Genomic DNA, 23,183 nt, shown 5'->3' on the forward strand with positions numbered 1-23,183 from the left:
TACGATTTTCCGTACCATACGCGTATGGTTGTACCGTACGCGTATACGCATATGGTATGTACCATACGCGTATGGTACAAAATACGCATATGGTATAGAACAATAATACCTTGGAAAGATGTTTATAAGGTGGTTTTATGAGTATTTGTATTATTAGTGATCATATAATTATGCTAAGACAAAATTTCATTATAATACTCAGCATATTGATCAAGTAAAGCCTAAATATGAGGGGGTGGGGCTTCAGCCCCCAAAGCTCCCCCCCCCCTGGATCCGCCCCTGCACTGACTCACTATTTAGAGTCCATGTAATGTAAGTACTACTTGTCATACACAACTGACTACTAGTACACAAACTACTGACTACTCAGTACTCAAAGTATTGAACTCACTACTCGGTTAGTTAGCATAGCCATATGCATACAACTTTAGTGTTTAATACAGGGTGAATTTAATACCTTGCAGAAACCAAGGTATAGGGGGTAGCTTGAAGTCACCTTGAGGTAGGCACTCCACTGTAACACAGATCTTTATTAATTATTATAATTTAAATAAAGGTCACTAGCTCATCTTTGTTACTTAGAGAAACATGGTTGACCACAACGGCTATGTGCGGTGATCACGTGACAAAACAGTTTCCTGTATTACATAATTTTGTGGTTGAGCAAGTTTGTACATATCGAGATTAGTTTCGCCGCAGCCCACAAGGGTTGGGCTGGGCGAGAATCTATCAAGGCTTGTAGGCTGAGGGCGACACAATTGTGAGGTAGTGCTGAAGCAATGGCGGGCGATGTGTGTTATAACCACAAACGAAGAGCTCAAGCCCCTGTGGTCCCTGAAATCCTTACGGCTGGAACACCGCTCTGGAAATGGGACGGAGTGAGTTTCGCTACTATATGTCATGTCTACACCCAAAATGTTTGTTTTTAAAACACGCCAATAACGTGTTATATGCACCTATTAACCTACCCTAGCTCCCAGTACGGGCATTTGACAATTTGCAAGAGTGCCAAAGCCCCACTACTGGGGCGTAGCCAGTTGTCTACCAATCCCCCACTAATGCACCTATCAAAGTTTTGTCTCACCTACCCCCATACGGGCAAACGAGGGGATTAGACAATAATTTAGGCGTAACAAGGGCTTAAGACAATTAATGCCGCTTGAAACATATGGTTGAGATATTTTAATGGAGATAGGATTGATTTATGATTTATGATTGAATGATTTATTGTTATCCTGATGGTAATCAGCATGAACCGTTCTTCCGTTCCAAAGAGGAGGGGATTAGACCTAAACTTTTGCCCCAGTGTAGGGGAATTAGACTCGAGTTGGGTCAAAACCCCTCCTGTTCCCTCTCCTTAATTGCCTGCATGGGGGTAGGTGAGGCAAAAATTTGATAAGTGCATAACTCCACCACAATTTACTAGTGATTCATCTCATGTATACAAACATGTGTGCATGGGCTATATATGCCTACACACAAGCCTGTTATCATTTGTCATATAGTACAGTAGTACAGTATATTAGGGTTTATGAAGAACTCGGCTTTTCCAGCCAAAAATATTAATGTAAAACCAGCCTCAAATTTCCATTCATGATAGCATGGCTACAGTTTATGCTGAATGACAAACACATGCTGTAAACCGACGTATCCTTCTCAGCTCATACCATTCGTGCTCCCCATATTGGATCTGTGAACCTTTGGGAATCTATGATTGTTATGATATAGAGGTTCTCCTCTTTTAGAGGTAAGGGTGTTTAAGACCAGGTTCATTATACTTGACGACACTCAGTTAGTTAAGGTCTGAAAATATCTCTTAGTACAAATATAACTGACCTGGACCTTGATAATCATTGGTTGGTGATCATATTACAATGGTTCAACATGCAGTGATCTACAGAGTTGCTTCCACAATTTTTTCAATTAAATATGTTTTGAATGTCACAAGCTGTGTTAATTAAACAGTTTAAGGAAAGACACTAGTTTACAAGAAAGAAAAGAACACTTAAAGAGATGTATAAATACTGTTGATTTGGGGGCATAGAAGGAATGCCATTGTGGCATCAAATATGCACCTCAACACCGTGACTATATTTATAGGAAGAAGCAAAACGCAATTTTCACACATATCTCCCTTCTTTGATTGGATATTTTTATGCTGCAACTTCACCACCCCACATATCAATGCATTCGTAAAATATGAGGCTTCAAAATCACTTCATTGTTTCCTTCTTTGTTTAGGGGGCCATGAGGGGAGGTTAGATTACTCCTTTTGTACATTTTACAAAAACCATTATAAAACATGAATGCATAACTAGATTCTTTTGAGCTTTGCTACACTTTAAGAACGTATTATTGCACAATCACATACCAAGTTTGGTGCAAATCTGATTAATAGTCATAAAGCTATGGATGATTATTTGTATTAAAAGAGGCCAACTTGTTATCACACCTACAGGGTAAACTGGTTAGGGGAATAACTAAAAATTGGTGTCCATACAGGTTAATCATCATAGCTCAAACCTCCTATGGCTTAAACAAAATTGTACTGGCAGCTACATAGAGTTACAAAGCAAAAACTGTACAACTGTAAATTGCGTGGTTGAAATACTTTAAATGGTGGGGCAAAAGGTGCATGAAAAATGTCAACAATCTTACCAGTATTTGAACCAGAGACTTCCATACTAATCACCCAAATCCTTTACCACTGACCCGCTGCTTCCACAGCTGTTCATCTCACTTAATTTCTACTTCATAAATGAAAATCCTAGCTACAATCTACACATTAGTAATAGCTCATAATTTCAATGGAAATCTGGAATATTCTTTATGTGTTCTATTAGAAATCCCCCTCAAAAATATGTGGTATTGCAAAAGTAATCAAATGAACTATGCAGTACAATGCCATAGTAACTTCTCTTGTATTCCATCAATTCAAAGCCAATATTATAGTCATTTTGATACAGGGTGGTACACTACTACTCACTCCGATCGTCATCATCATAATCATCAAAATAAGAGTTATGCTAGTAAAACTTGAGACAACAGACTGCAAATCGTATTCTAGCATAAAAAGTGCAGGATTTGCTTTGTTATACATTGAGCAATTGCAAATTGTCATGTTTTGCATGAAAAATTGAGATACTCTAATGGAGCGGTCACTGCAATAGACAAATAGTACAATTACTTAACTTGGAAGGAATTTTTTGTTATTGCAACTATGTAAATGCAGGTACAGTAACTTTATCATACAGTACGATAGTACTGTATAGTAGGGGTTGGTAAGAATCATATGGTTTTGCAAAATTTCACACCTTAAAAAATGGACTTGCAATACGTTTTACCCGAAAAAACCACCTGGAATGCATTAGTACTGTTATAATGATGCTGTACCTTGGGTAGACAAAGCGAAAAGTCAAATGTTTTGATGTACAGTGAGTTTTAAAAATTTCTAAATTCACCTACATTTTGTCTGCCAGCCTGCCTGCTGTAAGACCCGGTAGCGCAAGGTGTACGGCTCCAGAAATTTCAGACAGTCAAGGTAATGACGTCGGATTCACGAATCTGTTGTTCCAATTACATTCTGTCCACTGCACCATGCTGTTTGCTTTCATCATTCATCTGTTTATTTGTTCTTCTTGAAGGATAATTAATAATCGAGGTGCTTAATGGTTGCGAGTTATCTCTAGCATTTGTTAACGTTGTGTAGTCATCTTTTTGTGAGGTAGCTAGCTTAATAATGTCGGATCTACTTCGGGATCCAGACTTCTAAAAGCAAGGGTTCCATTCTTATAATGGTGGACTCTCCAGTGATGTTTTACTGTAAAATCATCAACATTTAGGCCATTAGAAATGCAGCGGAAGCCTTAAACAGTTGCTGTAATAGCCTTAAAAGACAGACAATAATTATTTTAGAAGTACTTATTGCGTACGAAGGTAAAAGATAACTGCTTCAAGTGATATTTATACTATGTGGAAAACAAAAAGAGTATAATATAGCTAGCTAGCTAGCTAGACAAAAAAGTAAACAAACTAGCTATTTAAAAAAATTAAAAATTTCAAAAAAGAAGTAGGGGTTGATATAATATACTTACTACAAAAAGTAAGGAAACAAGATTAGACGATTACTTGCTAAAATGTGACACCCTACTTTTGGCTAATTTGATGGTCTCATTTCAAGATGCTAGCCAAAAGTAAGCATTAAAGTGTGTCTCATTTTAGCAAGTAGTCATCTAATCTTGTTTCCTTACTTTTTACTGCTGGATCATTTCTCATTTCAGCTGTAACATTTTTGAGCTTGTTTCCTTACTCTTTGTAGTATGTATATTATATCAACCCCTACTTCTTTTTGAAATTTTTAATTTTTTTGAATAGCTAATATCAGAGACAATTATAATTTTTTAAAAACCCCAGTGAAAATGTCAGGCGAACTAAAGCTTTACCTGACATTGATACACTGCTGCTGCTTTACACAATTTGGTATTCAGGGAACACATCAATAGATTTAGTATGTATAATGGTACAATCATTATTGTGTTCATTATTTACTTATGCACTAAAAAACTATACAACCTTGGACTACTTCCTTGTATTTTGATCTGACATTTTGTCAGGCAGGTTCCATTGTGGTCAGCCATGCATGATATTTGCCTGACAAATGGCCTATGTCAGGCAGTAATAATTGACTCTGACTAATATACATGAACAAGCAAAAAATTATAAAGCAATTATGTAGATCATTTATTTGGCTTTGGTATCGGATTGGTAGGTATTTTTCTGTGTTGGTATATAGAGCACTTAATTGTTTGTCATATATTGCATCTGTAGATGAAAAGAACAATAATAAAACAAACCTCAAAGCCAGTTAATGGTTGGCTTTGGGGTATATATTTAGAATGCAAAAAGAAGTGAAATCCATGCAAAAATAGCCAAGCTGTATAAAAAGGTGTGGCTTTCAGAAAGTCTGGGTAAAAAACAAAAGTTGTGAAATCAGGCCATGAAACAGCTGAAATGGTGTTGTGGATTATAAATTTTAGTAATGGCTTTGTATATAGTATTAGATTTACAAGTACACAGACAAATTTGGAATTTTCAACTAGAGTAGGGACCATAGAACATTGAGAAAAAGTACTGAAACAAGTTGGAGTAGTGCATGATATTAAATCCCAATAAAACAATAAGAAGTGTTATATCCCTACTGTGCTCAAGATACCATAATGGAAATGCACAGTAGGGATATAACACTTCTTATTGTTTTACTGTGATTTAATATCATGCACTACTCCAACTTGTTTCAGTACTTTTTCTCGATGTGCTATGGTCCCTATTCTAATTGAAAATTCCAAATTTTTCTGTGTACTTGTTTATTAACTTTTTTTTGTAAATAATTATTATGACTAGTGAACCCATGTATACCACATCTGAAATGGCACCGCACGCCCCAATTATTGTCTGAAAAGTGAAGTATCCATTACACTTTGTTGTCAGCTTTGGGCAACCCATTACACAGTATTTCGAATCAAGAACTGTTCGAAAAGCACCTCTGCAATCCATGCATACCGAAAGAAATGGTACCGCGCCCCCCGGTTATATCAATTATCATATGAAAAGTGAAGTATCCATTATGCTTCGTTGTCGGCGAGGTTCAACCTGTTACACAGCAGTACGAATCAAGAACTCTTTGAAAAGCACCTCTGCTATCAAAATAGCCACTATGACAAATACGGACGACTGTTACGCGGAAGGGAAGCCATCACGTGCTATCGCCAAATCAACACTTTTTGCTGTCAGCGAAGATGAATGGGACACAAAGGAGGACACTGGTAAGTCCATGAAGAATGCATTGTATGTACTGCGGTATGCCTAAAGTTACCTGTCAGGCCAAGGCGACGTTGAACAGTAAAAAAATCAAGCCTGTAGCCTTAGCCGTTATCGAGTTACGCTTGTCTGAGGGCATCAGTCAGTCAGTCACTAGAAAATTCCATTAAATAAATTATTTTTAAAATTCCGTAACAACTTATTGAAAGCGTTTCGGGTCGATTACCTAACCAATACCGCCTCATCGTAGTAAGGGGAAATTGAGGCTGTTTTTTGGGTGATATTATTTCATGGGCCACGCCCACTCCTTTGTGGTCCCTATTATACAGTTACTATCGTACTGTATGATAATAATCATTACAACACCTCAACACTCTATAGACCTCAGCCAGTATAGCTAGGCACCGACCGCTGGAAGGACAACACAATTCAACTTCACAAGTGATACCACAAGGCTTGAAACCTAAGAGAAAATCATTATCCTAGCCTGAGTGAAAACAGCTGGAAGGGCTAAGAAACTATTTGTTGCTTAATCCACACAGGCTGTTTGGATTAACATTAAGACCAAACAACATGGTTCAAACTATGAAAAGGGAAGGGGTAACTACTGTAGATGCAATTCTACCAAATCCAGATTAGTCTCGTGTGGCCAGACCACTTTTTCTCCCACACAGTCCTTATTGATAGAAATTATAAGGACCTGATTGAAAGAGGGTCTGGTACACTTCCAATGGGCCTGTTGTATCAGCAACCCAGTTGAATGTTGGGTGTTGATTGTTTCTAAGCCTCACATAAGTACCGGAAAGTTTATAGTTAAGATAGATTATGGCAGAGCACGATCATGGCTGTGGAAGTTCATCAATCAAAGCTGCAGCAGTTGAAGATGCCATCCATGAAGTAATCCAAGCAGTGCGATGCAATACAGAGTTTCTTGTCTGGAAATGACATGTTGGTTGTTTTACCAACTGGTTATAGAAAGTCTGTCATATACACAGGTCTTCTACTGGTTTTTGATAAGCTAAGAAGTAAGACGGCTAAAAATGGTTTAGTAGTTGTATACTACTGACAGGATGCCAACGTGTTAGTGCAAAATATGTGTGGCTAATTATGATGTAACTTACACCATGTTGTGCCTCTGGCTCTCTGTTGTCATCATTGTTACTACCTGTCAGGAGGGTTTGACAAGGGGAGGTGCACCATGACCAGGGTAGCATGTATAAGTAGCTATATATAACTATTGTTTTAAGTGTAAGCCCTTTGACATCCTTAATGATGGATCAAAAAAGAATTTTGTTGGAAAGGCTAATCAGTTGAGTATGCATGTTGGAGAAGGACTTGATGACGTATTGAGAAGCAAGGTATAACTTGTTTATGCCAGTCCAGAAAGTTTATTGGGCAATGCAAATATCAGAAAAATGTTGTTGAATTCTGTGCACTCCCAAAACTTATAGTATGTTCACGTTGAGCTGAATCCTGAAAAACGGCTAAAAATTAAAAGTGGATTTTTTCTCAACATAGTTAAAATTTCAGCCAACCAGATGATTATTGGTAACAGCAAAGGTGTCAACAACAGACACGTACGGTTTGGCTCCATTACAAGTTCGGGAAAGGGCTGTATTGGACACTGTACTTATATGGCTTCCCCATAGGAAATGTATTGTGAAAATTTTGATTGGTCGTAAATATTATGTCAAACATTTGAACAAAAAGATTTTGAAACATTTTTAGCGGGTCAAGCAGTACTACAAATGAGCCAAATTTCAAGATTGTGTGTAATTGCATCCATGAGTTATTAAATGTTTTTGAGGGTTCAGCTCAACGTGAACATACTATAGTAGGATTTCTTGTAACGAGGCTCACTGTGTAAGATGTGGTAAGCTGGGGTACATCATGCTGATTGGTCTGACAGCATATGATATTTCCTGACTTCCAGCATGATTTCTGATTTCCACCCTCATAAGTTAATTTATGGAAAACTCTAATTTACAAAAAAAAGTTTAAAAAAAACAAAAACAACATGGAGGTTACAGACTTGATTTCTGATTTTTACCACAATATTGTATGAGCTGAATCTCTCCAAGTGTCAGACCACTCAGGTACATCCTCTCATGCTGTATTATTTAAACTAATAAAAGTGATTTGTTGCTTTTGGTCATAAGTATATGAACTATGCATATGTATTTCTAGTGACTATTTATATTTTCAGGGGTGGCAATTTTTGAAATATGTTTGCCGAGATAGGGACAATCTGAAGCTTGATTAATAAAGATGTTAGTATTCTTGCTCTCGTAGCCACTGCTATGCATGAAACAGTAAAGAGTATCTTTGAATGACTATGAGCTACATGAATGTAGTGACCATGTACATATTAATCTACTGTATGGTAGTACCAAGCAAGCACAAAAATTTTTGAAATGATTTTTGATTATATATTAGAAAAGTTCATATGTACATATCCATAGAATGAGTATGGGTATCTGTAAATGTCAGCCTGTAATAAATTACTCATCACTCTTGAGTTGGATCATATAATTTATTAAGAAAAGAGAGACCATACTTTCATGAGATTACATCTTCATACCACTTCAGATTTGTAAGACATTTCCTCAGAATATACACTGGGGATATGCCATGATACCATTCTTTGCTGATCTCTAAAGAAATGTCAATGGCAGACAATTGTCTGATAGTTCAGCAACACTAATTCTGTTCAACACAACATATGAATGGAAACAATGTAGCAACTGTAGTATAGTCATGAAGTTGGAATAAAGGACGCACATTTTTATTGATGATGTCTCCTATTATCACGTAACCTCTGTCCATTGGTTGGTCGACAAAAACAGTCGATATTAGGCCTAGTTGATCTCATTTAGCCTAGCTGGAGATAAGATCAATGGTGAACTTCAACAGCCTTACACTGTTATCATGTCAACTCTTGTTTATAGCACTACCAGTATTAGCATCTTGTAAATTGTTTACATCGAAGTCATCATCATAAGTATGATGCAGTGATTTTATCATCATCTTTATCATCAGTAAAGGATGAAACATTTCCAACTGAAGAATCGCTGCTGCAGCAGCTACTAGCAATATCACTGCCATGCATAGAATTGAAGTAAGCTGCTCCCCCACACTGTGGTTGATGGTTCTACATAATGTACTACTCAATGCCAAGGAGAAACTATCTGCTTCAGGATCCTGAAGATGTAGTGTAAGCAACTCTGCCAAGTTCAAAAGGCTGTGTCGATGATGCTACAATTATGTAAATGGAGTACACAAGCAGGTACTAATGTTGTTCTCCTTTACTTGTTATAACAGATCTTTCTGTGCTTGCGGCCTTTTATGATTACTGTATCAGTGACAGCAGTTACTAACACCATCAGAGAATTGTCTGATAATCATGTAATCTCCTGGGCAAACAACCTACTGACTCATTACTGTGCTTGCATGTAGCAGACATTGTTATAACAAGTAAAGGAGAACAACATTAGTACCTGCTTGTGTACTCCATTTACATAATTGTAGCATCATTGACACAGCCTTTTGAATTTGGCAGAGTTGCTTACACTACATCTTCAGGATCCTGAAGCAGATAAATTTCTCCTTGGCGTTGAGTAGTACATTATGTAGAATCATCCACCACAGTGTGGGGGAGCAGCTTACTTCAATTCTATGCATGGAATTTCCCAACTAAACCACTCGAGCTCTTTTGGAGACTCCCTTAGCATTGATTTATGTGATGGAGAACTCTATTATCTTCTTGAGCTTTATCAGCCATTGCATTGATAGTGCAATCATGTAAGACCTCTGATTCAACTACTTTCAGATGTAGCATTGTCTGCTTAAAAACATAACTAGTTTATGCTTTGGTGTAACATGGTGATTTCTTATACAAACTTCCCTGCTCTCTATAAAAATAGGATTAGATTTTTCAACATGCATACTTACAGTTACTTCTGGTGTAAAAGGTGCAGTGGAGGCTGCAGTAGAGTTATGTTAGTTTTTTAGTATTAAGAGCATAACTTTGTGTGTACCTAAAACTTGTTTGCTGTAGCTTCCACATCATCTCAGCTTTTCTTCTCCTTCTTCAACAGGTTCTCCTAGCTGGCAGTCTCAGCAGATCACTTCTCTCCAGTACGTAGTCTGGAATGAGACAACTCTGTCTGTGGTGGTGCATTTAATTTGGAAAGAATGTCCGTAGATGACTTATCGATTTTTTCAACAGCTTTGTTTTAGTTATGAATCAACTTTCTCTGATAAGGTGCACACAAGTATGCTCTCTTCACACAATTTCTCAAAAGAGCTCACTGACAATCCTGGCCTTAAGGCAAATCAAAATCGTGAGCTCCTTGGAACAACTGTTAGTCTTTCCGTATAATAACTTATGGTTTTTATGAGAGCCGTTGGTGTCATTAAAAGTCTGTTAACACAGTGCATGAAGCTCACATTAACCACTCCATTGTCTACTAAATATAGGCCCAGGAAATCTAAGAAAGATATGAATTGATAAATGCTTTATTGCTGCAAAATGAATTGCAAACACAATAGGCTGATTGAAAGTGTACCAGACTTTGTTTCAAGCTGGCACCTATAATTTCTAATTGATAAGCACCGTAAGAGGAAAAGTGGTCTGGCCACATGAGACTAAGCCAGATAGGTGCATGTTTATCAATATTTGTGCTTAACTAAACAACCAAATCATATTCTACTGTACATGATAACACAACCATTGCTAGTTGAGTTCACAAACCCTTGTAGTTGATTTTATTAAGGTGCAGCATGGTAAAGAGGATCCGTTTCAAAAATATTTTTTCAAATTTACAATCAAACACTGTTTTTTTGAACAGTTAACCTTTCAAAGATATCCTGCTATACAGTATGTGGAATTGGGGTACTAGAATTAAAATAACTAAAACTGCAGTGGACTATGAACCAGAACTAAACTATTGAATTTTGCAGCTCTAAAACAACACTAGATATATGATATGTGTGTTTCTTATGGTTTGTGTGTAAACTGATCAGCTAACATGTGATGTGTATCTAGGATTAGTGGGGTTTTCAAACTTTCATTACTAGTCACATTTTATGCTGTTATGCTATTTCCAATCAGCCATATACATATTTCATTGGCTTAGCAGTATAAGTACAAGTTACAGAATTCAGATATTCTAATTAAGTACTGAGGTGTGATCTGTTATGTGATAAGTGGTCGCTGTTACTAGTTTAATATGCAGTTAAATCAGACAACTCAGTATCCTAAAAATGCCAAAATTGAATAGGTGATTGTTTGACAGCTGATTGTGAACAATTTTTTTGTAATCATTTAAAAATTAATTTGATAACCAGAGGTTGTTGGACAAGAACTCATAAACATTAAAATGGTTTGGACGCTCATTTTAATTGGACTTTATCATCGCCCTAAAACTTTTTTACTATGATTTCCAGTTCATTGTCAAATAAAATCTGATCTGCGCTTAATTATAGTTATCAGCAATGTGACTGGCATTTTTTTACTAATTCTTATGAAATTTTGCCAAGCATGTTTGGATTTCTTCTTTCACATTCTAATTGCCATTTGTGATTATCTATCTGCAGTACAGGTCTTTGCAACCAGAAGTGCTAAGCTAAGCTAAAAACATGACCCATGTATTTTGAGAAGATGCTGGGTTTTGTAGCAATCTCACCTTTCTTTGTAACCTTACCTAGCCTTGGAAAACAGCACAGATTAAAGTCATAAAAATGGGCATGTCACATTGTGTCTTATCCAATCAGAATTCTTTGTTATAAGTCATTAGCATAACATAACCCATACAGGTAGTACTGGCTAGGGATGTGTTTATTATGCCGGCATAATTTTGGGTAGTTGAAAGAATTAGGGGTTATTCCGTAATAATCAGATAAGTTTAGGAATGATTGGTGCAAAATTATTACAAGTTTTTCCTTGTAGCTTGATGCAAACTCTTTTGAATATACCACTGAAACAGTGCAAGCATAAAATGGTTTAAAAGATTGAGATACTTTGATAGAGAAGTCACTTACTCTGATAGAGCAGTAAAATTCAAGCCCATGTTTGAATCGGTTCAAAATTTTTGGAGAGATATGAATCAGTAAACTACTCTATAGCCTAGAGAAGATTGGTTGTATGTCATCAAACATGTTGTGATCTTAAATAAAAGGTCAACCCAACATCTATAGAATATTCTAATGTGCAAATTGATGGAAGTGCTCTACTTTCAGCCACCCAACACTTTGGCTTTCCTAGCTAAGAAACAAACTCTACATTATGTGAAAGTTATGCCAATTTTGAGCGCATGTTTGGTTGTGCAATCATGTGTTGCAATATGTTATAGGGCTATGATTTGTATCATTAATTAGAATGTAGCTTTGTGTGCTTGTTGTTGTACATAGAATGATCAGGTGGGGGTTTCCCTAATCTTCAAGGTTGATCCTGACGGGTTTTACCTGTCAGCCCGTGGAGAAAAGAATAAGGTTTGTGTGTGTGCATGTGTGCGTGTGTGTGTGTGTGTGTGTGTGTGTGTGTGTGTGTGTGTGTGTGTGTGTGTGTGTGTGTGTGTGTACGGTAGCTTATGTAGTATACTTTGCAATGCTCTCAATTACATCTCCATAACTATAAGGACAAAGAGTTTGGTCTGGTCCATACATTCTTACCTCTGAAAGAGGATGACCTCTTTAAAATATTTGGTACCTAGTGTCTATTGTGAAGTGCTTGTAATGTATACTGTTATGTGTACAATTGTCCAACTAACACATTTGGCACTATTGTTTTCAGTCACGAATGCAGCCTTAGTGTTAGGTATGCATCAATTAAGTTTAAGTATTTCAAACAAATCCGTTCTACTATGTAGCATTGGGACAAATTATGTGATCATATTTCTGCATAATATTAAGTTTGGCTTAGTGGGATGAAACGGGTATGAACTTAGTATGTCACTGAGGTAATTCATCATCCAATTGACTTTTACATATCAGCTAACAGTAGTGAACAAGCAATGAATTTCAGTATATGGTGCTAAGGATAGAAATGTTATTGTAGTGTGCATACTTCATACACATTGTGTGTATGTTGCTATGGTTACAGGAAGCACTTTATTGGGATATCAACTTGATCAGTGACGTCCGAGTCTCTGAGGTGAGGTTGTCATTATGATTTGATGTTTATGTATGTATGTGTGATAAGTATTCTCTGGGGAGTGTATACTAACATATTTGATATATGTCAGTATGGTATAGAGTGAAATGTCTCTTAATGAACTCTTCAAAGTAGGAAACACCTCCATGGTAAGGCCAAACATTTTGGACCCACACAGGTCTGGAAGTGAAGTAGTTTATTCATGACTGTTAACTGTACATACTTGTTTAATGGTCCTATCTGATCTTTCTATGTTTATGATAGAGCAGTGTTAACTGTTATAATTATTGTTTTGATAGAACCATATTCCTGGTCTATCAATACTGTACTGTTTAAGTAGGGATTGCAAAAACAATTTTGTGCACTGCCCAAAATTCCACCTTCAAAAATCATATTATAAACATTTTATGCAACAAAAAAATCACTTTATGGAATAGTACTAGTCCATATAATACATAATACAACATTAAATATAACAAAACACTTACAGGTGGCCAGATATAGAGTTTTTTTTAAAAAATTGCCAAACCTCAAATTTTGTTTCACTGTCTCATGATCACTGCCTGACCACAGTTGCAAAGCTAGAGGCCAAACAACACAGCGCACGGTCACCATTTTATGCCACAATAACAAACTCACCAGTGGGATGTGCCTTTTGGGGTTCAGACAAGTGTAGGCCCTCTGCGCCTTGTCTTTTCTTTTATCTTTGATCAGGCTGCTTGTCTTCTTCATCCAACGAAGCCATACTGAGGCATTAATTTTCTGTATCAACACTTACTTTTAGCATAGATATACAGACAAGTACCCAGGATTGGAATCATCTGGTTTTTCATGCCAGATCATTGTTACCGGAAGTAGCAATATGTTCAAATTTATCACACAAAAAACTAGTTCTACTCTTGTGACTACTTCCTAAAACATTAATAATTAGTTGCCGTGTGCTATAAGTCTGGTTCCTTCAATAATGGTCACTACATATCAGCTAGCCGCATTGAGAGATACGCCTACAAACCAGGCCCTACTGCTAATTAACCATCCCCTTCATGAGGATGGCTTACCAACAACTAAAAAACACTCTCACATATTGACATTTTACAGAAACATACTGTAAAAAGTGTATTTCACTATCCCGCCTTTTTCAAAGGGGGTAACAATGATCTGGCGAACGTGTTTGTATTGAAGTAAATGGGCTCAGATGAGATGATTCCAATCCCAAGTACTTGTCTATATCTATGCTTTCAGCTGCAACTTCACGATTGGGATCCCGTTCACAATAGGTTCGTAACCACGCCCATGAAAGGTGGACTAATAGCGATAGAGTGTGGAGACCTTACCTCTTATTAATCTGGCTATTTACTTAACAGTAAACAAGATTACCTCGCTCCTTATTGGTCTAATACAACAGTCACTCTAATACAACGGTCATGTATGATAGAACAGTTACAAGTTACATTGTTCTGGTAAACATATTTGTATAAGAAAAGGAAGCAAGTATATTATTGTTCTAAAGGAGACAGGTGCCCCCAGCAACAGCAAGGTCAACAGCTAGAGGCACACGGGGACACTTGGATCTAGAATGCAATCCCCTGATACACATTATTGAAGAGCACAGCAAGGAGAACTCCATATTACAGCATAGCCAGCCCATATCCACAGATATAAGGAACTCCAATTTTCACTGAGCAAATGGGCAAGATGTTTATAAGTGATGCATGATGATATCTGCCTTCCCCATACCACAGATGTGGAAAATACAAGTGGACTAATGCAAGTTACATTGTATAGCTAGCTGTGCCACAACAAAAACTAAACAACCAGTATTTTAAAAAAATGTTAATTTAAGCAGGATCTATGCAATAAAAAGTACTGAAACGAGAGTTGAATGATGGTATTACAGCATAGCTCAGTAGGAAGTCCGTACTTTGGCATTGAATACCAAAGTAGGGACTTCCCTCTAAGCTATGCTGTAATACCATCATTCATCTCTTGTTTCACTACTATTTATTGCAGCGTTCCCTATTAAATTAACAATTTAAAAATAATAGTAGATATTGTGGGATGGCTGTATTTGTAACCAATCACTGTCGTATTAGTGTCAATTATAACTGTGAAATGAGGATAGCATGCTATGTTTTCTAGACCATGAACAAGTGTCAGTGAGATGTCCTGTGTGTACAAATGGGACCATGGACAAGTGTCCTGATTATCAAGGTGTCCAATTAGTGAGGTGTCCTTATAGTGATAAAATTAATTTTACTTTAGTCCCTGCAATAAAGAGGTTATCCTGGAGCCAGAGACCTGTTGGGATCATAACCTTTAACCTGCCATACAATAGTATACCATATACTACTATATCATATACTACTATATCATAATATCATATACTAATATATATAGGGATGCGGCAATTATGCCGGCATAATTTCGGGCATAATAAGTATGTGTGGGAATCAGGAATTATGCTAGCATTTTGAGGTGATTATAAAGCTTTAACAGTAGGAAAATCTGCAGATTGCACAATTCCGTTAGAAATGATCAAGATACTCTAATAGAGCAGTCAGAAATTCTAATAGAGCAGTCACTGAATATTATTTATTCCAATAAAGCAGCCACATTGGAATGAAGTACTCTAATACAGCAACCAGCTAAAGAATTCAAGACCATTTGAAGCTTAAACATCAATGAAAATGGTCTGATACAGCAATAAACTGGCATTATTATCCAATTATGGTGACATAATTTTGGGAATAATGGGCAATTCTCAAAAGCATAATAGGTGATTTTTTGAGCACTGCTCAAAAGCATAATGCTCAACTTTTGCAGCATAGTAGCCTCATGCCTAAATATATCATATACTATTATATCATACACTATTGTATTCTCTACAGTCTAGTGGTAACCTGAAGGAGAAGCTGATCAGAGGGGATACAGATGATGAAGATATCGACAATTGCATATTACATCTAGTATACAGGAAGGATGGGATTGTCAACTTGGAGTTCATTACTTTAGTAGCTCAGAATAGGGAAGTGGCTAATGTAAGTCTGTCTGTACATGTGTTGTGTATGTCAATCGGTATGTGTGTATGTGTAGTCTGTTTGTGTGTGTATGTATTGCATGTTTGTGTATGGGTGTGTGTTTGTTCATTCTTGTGTAGTAGTATTGAGCTGTTTCAAGTTAGTTACCACTTGTACATAGCTAGTTACTTAACCAACATCATAAGACAACGTGGCAAAATATTTTGCACTTGAAAGCTGTATAGAATTTTGCGGAATGCTTATTTACACAAAACAGGTTTATATGGCCAGGTTACTCGGCCTGCCTAACTCTAAAACCAGACACATCAAAAGAAAGCTTATTCATGGGTAAGGCTAAAATAACTACTGTAATGAAAGAGGTTCATTTGTTGTGAAGCAGTGCAACTGGTTTTATTGCAATGCCACTTTCCACACTTTGTCTGCTATCTAACGTAACTAAGTCTTGTGGGCTGTATGGTGAATCAGCTAACGCTCTTTTAAGTAAATCAACTGGTAATGAGTTATTGATAGGATGTAATAAATAGATTGGCTTGCTTATACCGTAAGTTGAAACGTATTTCCACCATGTGTTTTGGTCCCCAAACATTCTTGTAGGGTAAATCCCTTGATAGCACTTTAATCCTTCTTACATCACAAGTGAAACATAGCCATAGGATGAATACTCAGAACAAGTTAATTTATTTAGTACACTACATGCACCCATATAAGGTAATATTGTTAGAGGTGTTTCCCCACCAACTCATAGTCCTGGATGATTGCAGTTAACTCGATAACACACAATCTCTACCAGTTCAACTGTTCCATGCAAACCATGATTAAAAAAATGTGAGTAATAGTATGTGTGTAGTAGCCTGTCACTTGTCTGTCTGAATAAATGTCTATATCTCCTTGTCTTTGTGTCCTCCGTATGTGTGTTTGTCCAATTGTCAATGTCTTTGTCTCTCTCATTACTATTGATGTTACAATCACACAGGAGGGCTAAACTCATGTTACATGCTAATGGATATGGACACTTGTACCTGAATACGTAAGTCTGTTTGTTTGTGTGTATGTCCCACTGTGAAACGGTTCAGTGGCAGATTTAGAATTTTTCAGATGGGTTTCAGGTTCAACTCAATTTCAGCCCAGCTGTAGGTTGAAGACCAAAAAAAAAGAAAGGTCACAACATGCTGGTCAACGCTGTTGTTGAACAGCATGAAATTTCACCAGTAGAAGTACTAATATAATAATACACTATCTATAACTCTTGGTGATTTTATCACCCACATGACAACTCGTAAATAAATTAGGGGTGCACAACGCTATTTTCAGAGGGGTTTTCAGCTGAAACCATTGCAACCCCCCTGTATCCACTACTGCTGTTCAATACAAGGAGAAGGAAACATTAGGAACTTTATATATACTGGATTAGGGATCAAAGTAAAAGGAATAGCTGAAAAGTGGTTAAGCAGGAAGGTTGCCTCTACCTGCAGATATGCTATATCCCTATATCTGCAACCTAGCTTCCTTGTTACACCACTTTTAGCTGTTCCATAGTTTTGTTATTTTTTCATTGATTCCTAAAATTTCAAATTTTTCTTCTACTTGTTTGTTTACTTAATTATTAGGGCTGAAACAAATACTGCAAATACTTGAGTATTCATTAAGATCATATGACACAGCTCACATGATGCATTTGCCAATAGGAAGTGTCATAATGAAAGCTATAGAGTTTGATTAGTATTATTCCTTGTCAGGAATGCTAACTTCACTACTTTAATACAGTGTGTGTATCATTGTTGCTACTTGAAAAAGTAAACTGCCTAAGGTCAGTATAAAATATGTCAAATGTGTATTACTACTGGTATGCATTCACCTGAGCCCCTGTCAAATATAGTAATATCAAAGAAGTGAACATGTGTTCACTCCCAATGGTTTTGTACTGGAACAAGCATGTTTTCATGTTATAAGCATGTCCCTCATAACTCACTTGTTCTCACCTGTATCAAAGTGCTTTTTGATTAACAGTTCCGGCATTTAAAGGGCTTCACAGCATTACTAAGTCTTTGGGCAGCTGGCCCATGTAGCAAGAATTATTAACAAGAAACAAGGGCCCAGGTGAATGAGAACAGACTATAGCTAGTATTCATGAGTACTCAATCAGTAACTCTAGAGAGTACATGAGTACTGAAAACCATGATTGTTCCAACCCTAGTAATTCTAACAAAATAAACCAGGGAATACTGCATAGAATGGAGTCAGGAATTCCATTTATGTAATTTTACGTCAGAGCATGTGCCCCACAATCAATTACATAACGGAAAGGGAGAGGTGGCCATTACATTTTATGCTGTGCCCATTAAAAGAACAGTACGAGGAGCATCTCTGCCAGTCGCTAGTGAAAATACAGGCGAAAATAGCCAACACAGCCCCAGGAAGCCTTGTCTCTCTATCTTGAATCAACACCTTGCATTGTCAGAGAAAGGAACTGGAACACAAAGGAAGACAAAGACAAATCCATGATGTGTGTATTGTATGTACTGTGGTTGGCGAAAGGCACATCTCAAGATGAAGTGACATTGAACAGTGGAAAAATCAACTCTATAGCATTATCCATTGTCAAGCTATGCTTGGCTGGAGGCATCAGTTAGTCAGTTAGCATAAGATACTATTAAATAGATTTTTTTTAAATTTAATAGAAACTCTTTGGAAGGGTTTAAGGCTAGTCTCAATACATTTTTGGACTTGACTGTGCCTAACTAATACTGCCAAGCTGTCATGAAAGGAAATTGTGGGATGACAATTTTGGCTGGAGAAGGCTGGTTCTTCATGATCCCTAATATACAGTACTAGCGTACTGTATGATATGTATGTGTTGTATTTGATCTAAATTTCGTATAGGGAAAGTATTTTAGCTGGAATACTGTAAAGTCGGGTTGTTAAGCGCATGCACTTATAATTTTCGGAAAAAACTTTTGTAAAAATCGTACTATCTGTTAGGTGCATACACCTGTAGCTACGCCCAATAAATACTGGTGAGTGCAACACGGAATCACTACATTGTAATAGAGTAGTTAGTAGTTTGTGCTAGTCACTACGCCAGTATGTAAGGATATTTGACTCCATTTCTGGGTGAAATCCTTCATGATAAACGAGATTATCACTATCCAGATGGCTGATTTGCTGTATACATAGCGAAGAGAGACCTCAAGGGAGGGGTAAGTGCTTGAGGAGACAAGTACTTTCAACTTTCTTGCTGTGTGTAGTTTCTATCATCGCATTTTGCTGTGTGCACTTATCATCGATGGTTAATTACAAGAAATGTGTATGCGCTTAACAAATAATATGCGCTAAATAGATATATGCGCTTAACAACCCGACTCTACGGTACATTCAACAAACACTCAGTCTGTTCTCAAAATAAAGTGTTGACCTTACTACCTTAGTAACAAGGTCTTCACAGACACATAATGTGTTTCACCTTCTGGCCAGTTATGGCTGAGAATATCAGCACAAATCTGTTAGGGTGTATGTTTTATTAGAATAGTTGAACAGAGCTCTGTATACATTAGAGTTGATATTTCAACATGTTATATTGTATCACAATTTGACACATTGTACAAAACATTACTATATATGGTGATATCTACAGGGGCAGATCTAGCATTTCCCAAGAAGGTGCTAAGCTAGGGCCATTTATAGGATTAAAAAAATGTGGCAACTGGTTGATACAATCAGTAGTGCAGTGTGAGAAGCACATGTCAACATGAAGAGCATGAGCAGGAAGATTTTGTATGTTTAGCTTCTGAGGTTGAATTTGGCAATAACATTGGCTAAGCCTCTTTGAATATGCATTGTGAGCTAAGTGAAAACATTATTTTCTAGCTGTGGTAACTAGCTTTCATATAAGGGCACAGCATAAATGCTGCAGTATGGTTTGAGTCCAAAGTTGAAGTTCAAGGGGTCTAGGAGTTGGTGTCTAATTTAACAACAAATGTTCTATTAGAATAGAGGTTAGCTCTTCTCTTATCACTCTTTCCATGTTTTCATTGCCAATGTATGCTTAAGACTACACCTGTACTGTAGCTTCTACTATCTTTCTAGCTATCATATAGTAACGTTTTGGAGGGGATGCTTCAGTGCTCTCAATCCACCCTTGCTTAAATTATCCAAACAATTTACTACAATGGAACTCCCCGATAATAGTGACCATTGGGTATTAATATTGTCTGTTTGTTTGTAAAGAGGTGTCCTCAGTCAAACCATAGATGACGGAGAGGGGGGCTAGCCCCCTCTTGGAATGATGCCTCATTGAAATTGTCCTTCCTAAAATGGGGCTGAAAACCCTGAAAAAGATTGATATACTCTAATAGAATGCTCAAACTGTGTCATAAAAATGTGTTCCTAAAGTGGTCTAAAAACGAACATTTTTTAAAAAATTTACGAACCATTGATTTCTTACTTCAGAGAGTTGGTGTATTACCACTGTACCAAATCTTTCCAGGCGTCTAAAAGGCTATTTGAATTACATAATATATATTCACACAAAAACAGCCAAGCTGTGAAAAAATGGTGCGGCCTTAAAAAGCCTGGGTGAACAAAGTTGTGAAATCAAAGGTGGCGGCCAAGAAATGGCTGCAATGATGTTAATCCTAATAAATTTTAACCATGCACACAGCCATTATTAAAACTTTTTAGCACTAAAATCATTGCAGCCATTTCTTGGCCGCCACCTTTGATTTCACAACTTTTGTCACCCAGGGTTTTTAAGGCCGATTTTTTCACAGCTTGGCTGTTTTTGTGTGGATTTCACATCTTTTTGTACTTTATAAAGCCCCAAAACCAGCCTATGGCTTGAGGTTTGTCTTTACTCACATTTCTTGTTTTCTATGTAGATACAAGATGATTATTGAAGACCTTACGTATTAATGTATATCATTGCATGATTTAATTCGATATTATTTTGATAATATTAATGTAATACTCTAATAGAGTGCACATATTTTTGAGGACTTCTAATAGAACATACATAGAATGTTCTAGAACAATCTAGTACTTCTATTGGTAGATCTATGAAATTACAAACGTCTGATTATAAGCAGATTTCAACTAGAAATTTCATTTATAAGACAGAAATTAAGTGAGATGATCAGCCAAGGTAGCAGTGGTTCAGTGGTTAAGGATGCAGGTGCTAGGTATGGAGGTCCCTGGTTTGAACTCTGGTAAGGTTTTATCAGCATTTTTTGTATACTTTTTTAACCCCATGGTGACAGCTCTATTAGAGTATCTCGATCCCGCGATTTTACACTTGCTTGGTTTTTGCTTTATAACTTTGTCGCTGTAACTATTCAAACTATCAAAAGGCACTGCTACGATGATCAGCCTATCTACACACCAATTTTCAGGTTATTTGTATACTCAGTTTACCCTGTAGCCATGACAGAAGTTTGATCTTTTTTTTACGTGAATAAATTCTCATAACTCTGAATATTTCTCAAATTCACAACAAAGTTGGTATGTGAACCCACCATTACACGCTCTTCATTTGTGCCAAAGATTGAGGCAATTTAGTTAAACATTTGTATTTTATAACAACTTTTGCAAAGTGTGCACAAAGAAATCAAACCCTCCATAACCCCCATACGGAATAAGAAGAAAAAAACGAAGATATTAAATGAAACTTTGAATACACATATATATCTCGAAAATGGCAGTTGCAAATTTAATCAAATTTGCTGTGTGGCATACCCTACCGGGGGACAGCTATAATGCAAAAATGGTGTGCTTTGGAGAAGGGGCATGGAGCTATGCACACGTGAAAACACTGTTTTCTTTCTTCCTGTCAATATACCAACAGTGTGGTCACCGGCTTTCTTGGCCACACGACACACTACTGTGTGTCTTTATATGCTGTATGTATAGACTGCAAACAGCCTGTTTTAAATACCAAAAGGTTGGTGATATGCTTCAAATTGTGCATTCTGGTGAATGCAAAACCTACAGCTTCTGGGGGGCATACCCCCTGCCAACAAAGATTCTATACTTTGGTCAGCCCCCTCAGTCAAAGGCTGTACAAGATACTAATGCTGTTAACACTATCCCACTAGGGACCTTAAAGCCTGTGATACAGGGAGTTGAACAAAACATGTAACTAAAGTGTGAAGAATATCACAGACCCAGTGGTGACTTGATCCCCAGCAATATGCAGTCTAGGCATGTGCCAAAGGAGCCACAGCAGCAGGATCTGGTATCTTAATTCTCTGTTGTACTTAAACATCTAATTCTTTCCTGCAAATGCTGTTGATATGGTATGTAGATGATGTCCAGAATTCAGAGGTGTTCTTTAAGAGTAGTTCCACTGTAATGTGAAACTTTTACTATTACCTGACATCTTTATATAGCATACACACAATAGTGTATTGTTGTTATCCAATTATTGCACACCACAGGGTAAACAAGATCCTTACAGGCAAGGCAGAGAACAGATTAGAGTCCATTATGTTCTCTCTGGAGATACACAAGATACCTATAAAACAAGATAGTGCTGTAAGTCTTTCTTTATTGTCATATTATATGGTTGTTGTTATGTAGTGTTACATAAGTATACCCCAAGGGTGGAGTGTTACACATATCTTAAGATTATTAATACACATACGTATTCCCCTAGGGTGGATATTGTATATATATGAGTTGTATTTCTCCCTTAGGGTGTTAGGTACATAGAGGCAGACACTTTGTCAGAGGCAGTGATGGAGGAGATGATCAGTAGAGTAGCTAATTGTAAAGATCATGTGCAACCAGCCTTCCAAGGGTATGTGTGTGTGTGTCTGTCTGTCTGTCTGTCTGTCTGTTTTATGTAGCTATGTGTTGTGTGTCTGTCTGTCTGTGTGTAACTATGTGTTGTGTGTCCATCTGATTGTGTGTAGCTATGTGTTGTATGTCTGTCTGTTTGTGTGTTGCTACAAGGACGGATCTAGGATTTATAAAAGGGGGGGGGGGGGGCTAACTCAAGGTACTAATCTCTTGGGTTGAGGTGTGCATAGCACACTTCCCAGAATGCAAAGCATGCTGGAACTAGGGGGATCTGGGGGCATGCCCTCCAGAAAAGTTTGAAAAATAGATGCTAAAATACTGCAATTTGGAGACATTCCCACATAAAATTCATAATATTTTCTGCCTGTAGATTATATATACTG

The 23,183-nt window shown here is 37.1% G+C and overlaps 1 protein-coding gene across 1 annotated transcript in view; it reads left to right on the top strand.

The window, feature by feature from the left end:
- The first annotated feature begins 699 nt into the window (after positions 1-699).
- The window catches only part of LOC136247677 (1-phosphatidylinositol 4,5-bisphosphate phosphodiesterase beta-4-like), a 74,106-nt gene continuing 51,622 nt past the window's right edge, over positions 700-23,183 (top strand). Inside the window, exons 1-8 of the mRNA XM_066039505.1 lie at positions 700-878; positions 12,229-12,309; positions 12,920-12,970; positions 15,859-16,008; positions 16,754-16,833; positions 16,982-17,035; positions 22,437-22,533; positions 22,695-22,798. Coding sequence (XP_065895577.1) covers positions 780-878; positions 12,229-12,309; positions 12,920-12,970; positions 15,859-16,008; positions 16,754-16,833; positions 16,982-17,035; positions 22,437-22,533; positions 22,695-22,798 — 716 coding nt within the window. The 5' untranslated portion in view covers positions 700-779. The remainder of the gene's footprint in view (positions 879-12,228; positions 12,310-12,919; positions 12,971-15,858; positions 16,009-16,753; positions 16,834-16,981; positions 17,036-22,436; positions 22,534-22,694; positions 22,799-23,183) is intronic.

This window comes from Dysidea avara, chromosome 2 (assembly GCF_963678975.1).
Source record: "Dysidea avara chromosome 2, odDysAvar1.4, whole genome shotgun sequence".
Lineage (NCBI taxonomy): Eukaryota > Metazoa > Porifera > Demospongiae > Dictyoceratida > Dysideidae > Dysidea > Dysidea avara.